This window comes from Cryptomeria japonica, chromosome 7 (assembly GCF_030272615.1).
Source record: "Cryptomeria japonica chromosome 7, Sugi_1.0, whole genome shotgun sequence".
Taxonomy (NCBI): domain Eukaryota; kingdom Viridiplantae; phylum Streptophyta; class Pinopsida; order Cupressales; family Cupressaceae; genus Cryptomeria; species Cryptomeria japonica.
In genome coordinates, this window is record NC_081411.1 from 117,061,715 (window position 1) to 117,066,843 (window position 5,129).

The following is a 5,129-nucleotide window of genomic DNA, read 5'->3' on the forward strand; positions in this document are numbered from 1 at the left end:
CCATTCTTGCCTTGCACATTTCTTTGTATCCCAAACGACATGAAGTCACTTGTTGCTTCAAGTTTCAAAATGTCCATGAACAAAGATAGCAAACAATAAATATTGTGATCAGTTGAAGTATATTGAGAATTTATGAATAATTTTTGCCTTGGTCAAAGCTAACACAACAACCTCGATAAATGATTTGGTTATTTCAAATTGTAAGGTGCTTAGAGTGTAAAAGCTTCTAAAGACCATATTCCACAAAACTATTTCTGGTAAATACGAGTAATACGTTTAAAATTCATCTCAACTTCTTGCATCATGCTACATGATCAATTATTGAGATCATGATCCATTTTTAAGATGTATACATGTATATGATTACAGATTGAAGATCATCTAGATGGATATTTGATTAATGCATGAGAGTACTAATTGAAAAGTATTAACAATAGTATAAACATCAAGCCCTGCATGAAAAGTCATGATAAATTCATCTAACAACAAAAGAACCTATAACCACATCTTCTGCCTAAGTAGCAAGTCCATAGCAGACAATCTGGTTGCTAACAAAAGAACCTATAACCACATCTTCTGCCTAAGTAGCAAGTCCATAGCAGACAATCTGGTTGCTAATTGCTTCTAACTTGTGTTGGAATCAAATTTTATACAATTTTTTTTATGAACATGACTAAGCATGTAGACTTTCCAGAAATAATCCATAAGAAAAATAGAATGCTTGGGTTGTAATTCGATGCCATTTGAGTCGAGCATTCTGAGTAATATTTTTATTCTACATCACTAGGAATTTGCAATCAAATCATATCTACCAAAAGGTTGAAGGATAATCCAGAAATGACTCTGTTCTATTCACTTTTATTTACCAGATTGCTGACAGATCACATTGATTCCACACAAATGCTTCTAAAAACCACATCCTTCCAGGATTGTGAATTTTTTTTAAAAAGGGAGCTACGTGGAGCTTCTTTGCTTGAATGCAAGGATTAGCAATTTTGAGGATAGAAAGAACATAATTTACTTGCACATCAAATGTACAAACCACTATGGAAATCTCAGAAGCTCTAGCAAGCCATTTCAAAATTATACAGGCTAAAGTACGAAACTAACCTAGGCTTACTAATTACAGAACTAAAGTTAATCTTTCAAACTGAAGCATCTTCAGAAATCTTGGACCGAACAATATTAATCATCCAATGAGTAAGAAATTGAACTAAGGTGTTGTTGCAATGAATTTGCAAAAGTAAAGATATATTGCAGATCAGAAAATATACTACTATTATACTAATAATAGATAACTATTTCGTCAAAGTCATTTGGGGTGGGATCTCAAACTCATTTATTGACCTTCTATTAAACCGGACTTGTCCCTGATATAATTTTAAATGTGTGTGACATGTAAAAGAGAGATGGAAAAAGATAGAGGTGCAGAAGGGAAAAGAAAAAGTAAAAAGTAATGTAGGAGAAGGAACAAAGCAGACCAAAACAATAGAAAAGAGGCTGTGTGGAGAAGGGAGAACTGGAAGACACAGAAACATATTGATTGGTGAGCTGCCATTAAGAAGACACAGAACTGGAAGAATATATGGTAATTTTTCATTTTGAAATCACTGCTCCAAAGTGCTTGCTTTAGGAAATTGTATGTTCGTGAGACTTGATTTCAATATCGTATTGGCCAAATCTTTTAAGGAATTCTTCCTCACTTAAAATAAAAAAGGTAACCAGACTGGGTAGAGGCTTGGATTGTTGGTTTGCCCTCAGATACTTGAAGACTTCATAGCGGGGTATGAGCCTTTTGTCTAGGCTGAAATCCAATAGTTGAGGACTTGAAGCAACAATCCTGGGCATGAGACCTGCAGTGTGTATCAAGAAATCCATGTTTTCCTTTACTTTCTTAGTTTTAAAGACGCAATATTATAGGGTCACGCTTAAGAAGTTGAAGAATTTCCTCTTCTGCAAGACCAGGGCTTGCCATATGCTTAATCTTCTTTTCCAGGGTCTCAAAACTTTGGCCAAAAACCGCATTGAGGGCTCGCAAAAATGCTGCGGAACTTTGGCCAAAAACTGCATAGAGGGCTCGCAATATTATTCTTCACGTACTCCATTTTAGGTTTCACCTGCTTCTTGAAATCAACGGTCAAAAGCTCAGGCACAATTTTTAGAGCCTGACACAAATGGACATTTGAGCCAAATAGGTTTCTAAGATGGGTGATTTTAGGACCGAGAGAGTTTTCTAAGCTAATGGTAAGCAATCTGGAATTGCGAGATATAATGTGAGGAGCCAAGCCCAAACTTTTCAGGAATTCCATCTTGGGCTTCAGGTTTCCATCTACAGTGAGCGAAAGAATATTTGGGCTTCTAAGAATGGTGCTCTTAAGCTGGTTGTCAGTAAATCCGGAATCCTTCAACATATGAATGACTTCTCTAGCAGTGTGGTCGGATTTACTCTTCAATAGCTCTGGTCTTCTTCTCATGACAGTTGTCACTTGAGAAGAGGAAAACCCACATTCTTTTGTTAAAAAATCTGAAATGACATTGAGGGAGGGAGTGGAAGGAAATGATGATGATGATGACGACGATGAAAGTGGTGAGAACTGTAGAAATCTTAAGGATTGCAGCGAAATTGTTGGAGGGAAGCTTGAAAAACATCTCATTGAACAAAGAAAGCATTTAGGATAGAAAACTACCATTATATCTATTGAAAGATACGAGCAGAGGAGAACGAGATTTTCATCACTGCAACTTGCGGCCGCCAGAGAGATTTAAAGACATTTGATCAAAGCTTTCTTAATCATCTAGGATTAGGGTTTATTAGCACGCATTTCAGACAAGATGATTATAAGGTTTTCATGAAAACCCTTCTGGCTAATCATGTTCCTCTTCTTAATGTTTTCTGAACTCCCCTGTTTGGGTTTGGCTCCCCTTTGCACTTTTTTATCCTTTATTTTGGAGCAAGAGTTTCATTTATCAAACTACCCCATTTTTCTAATCAGTATATAAGTTGATATTAGGGAGTACAATTTTATATATAAATATTAAAAGGAGATGTAAGAGTTATTTCATAAATAATTATTTATAAATTGATATTAGAGAGTATAATTTTATTTACATATATAAGATACATCAATACAAACTACTAAAAATAAACTATTTAAATGAACAACTAATATTACACTTAATGCATAATGTGCTTATTAGAAATATTAATAATTTGTTAAATTATGTATTAGTAAAAATTATATATTAACAAGGTTATGAATCTATTGAGAATGATAATATAAAATTTAGAATGGAAAAATTCATGCTAATTCCATATTATACCCATATTATACCATATTTATGTAAGGCTATTGTGGGGAGATCTTATTACTCCTTAAGCATATTTGTACTCACTTCCACACTTGTTTGCTAAGTGAATTAGGTAAATAAAAAAATAAACCCATTTTCCATTGCACATCGAGGTGTGATTACTAGTATATTCTAGCCAAAATATATGGTAGCAAAGGCAAGAATATTTTACAGTAGTCTCTCTTTTCTACATTTGGAAAAGTAGAAAGTTTATTTTAATTGACAAGTTAATAGGGAAAATGATATTTTATTTAAATTATAATGTAATCAAATTTAGAAATCAATTGATCTCTATAAATGAAAAAAATATAGTTAAAATTAAACTTATTATTAATAGATAAATAATATTGTTGTTAAAAGTTTAACTACATCATTAGTTACAAGAAATATTTACCTTTGTGAGTATGAAATATGGTATAACATTGGTCTATCCTATAATTTGTGCATAAACTACACTATATATGCCATATTTATATATAATCTATGTATTTTGAGTATATACATTAATTTAACAAACATTAGGTATTTGTATTTTCAAAAATAACTAGCCCATATACGATTGTGTATATATCACATAATTTAAATTTTCATTTACATTTACATGAAAAGATTTATTACAAGAGGAGAGTGATGTATGAATAAGTGTATTATACTATATGACAAAAATTATTACTTTGCCTCCCTTGTCAATTTTTTATATTCTTATGCTAATCAAGAGTTAGCAAATACTCATACGATTCCATTCATTCATTTCTTTTCAATAAGGAAATTAAATGGTTCCAAATGAGCCCATTAGGGGTCAAGAATTGCTACGTGCAAGGCTTTGACATCATAAGGGATGAGGGCAGGATCATGCCCCAGTCTAATTTGGTGGAATGGATACCTCTCAGTCCTTGGCTCTTAGTCGAAGAGGTTATAGCCTATAGACTTGTGCCCTCGTATTGGGTGGCCAAAACTATTTTGTGAAGGCCCTCGCTAGGCTAGTGTGTTCGTGGACTTCATGCCCTTGCTAGGCTATTGTGCTCATAGATATGAGCCTCCATAAAAAATAATAAGGAAAATTAGATATTCATAACCCACCAAATTTGTCTCACATAGGATTCAACCTCACACCAAAAAGATTTCTATGGTGGAGAAACATTGATACCTAAATCAAAGTTTGGATTTAATTTTTAATACATTGCAATTGAATATTAAAACATTGTGTTTACTTTTGCACGTTGAGTGTTGAGCATAAAGTACATTTGTTTTCATTTTGTGTGAAGTCTCATCTCAAGCTCAACAATCCTTACTGTGACGATAAAATATTAAAATTTAGAGGAACAATAATGTAGCGAAAAACTCTACTATTTCGATTGTCCAAAAGAACTCTAGCTCAAATTGGGGAGCATTTGTTGCTTCCTTGTAATCCTTCCTTGTAATGCATGAATGACTGTGTAAAGGATTAAAATGTTACATTATTCTCCAATGAAAACTTTTTAGCATTCCATTTATTTTTTTAAAATTTAAAAAAGTTGGGCTTCTATAGTAGCCTCTTATACGAGAGAAAAACTAAATGCTAATAGTTATAGAGGTAACAATGAAAGTAATGTCATTCATGGCCTTTATATGTAAAAGTACATAAGAATTGGTAGCTAAGCTTTCATAACCTATTCAACTACACAATCTGTATGGAGACACATAAAGGCTTGTTGAACATAACCAAAATGCAAGAACCACCAACATCGATAGTAAACCTGTTGCCCCTACATTTGACATATCTTTTTCAAAGTAGTCTCAGT

The 5,129-nt window shown here is 33.1% G+C and overlaps 1 protein-coding gene across 1 annotated transcript; it reads right to left on the reverse strand.

The window, feature by feature from the left end:
• Window positions 1–1,867: 1,867 nt before the first annotated feature.
• LOC131856220 (transcription termination factor MTERF5, chloroplastic-like) lies at window positions 1,868–2,933 on the reverse strand. Its single transcript, XM_059207669.1, has one exon. The coding sequence runs from the start codon at window positions 2,688–2,690 to the stop codon at window positions 2,001–2,003; it is 690 nt and encodes a 229-aa protein (XP_059063652.1). The 5' UTR covers window positions 2,691–2,933; the 3' UTR covers window positions 1,868–2,000.
• Between the last annotated feature and the right edge of the window lie 2,196 nt (window positions 2,934–5,129).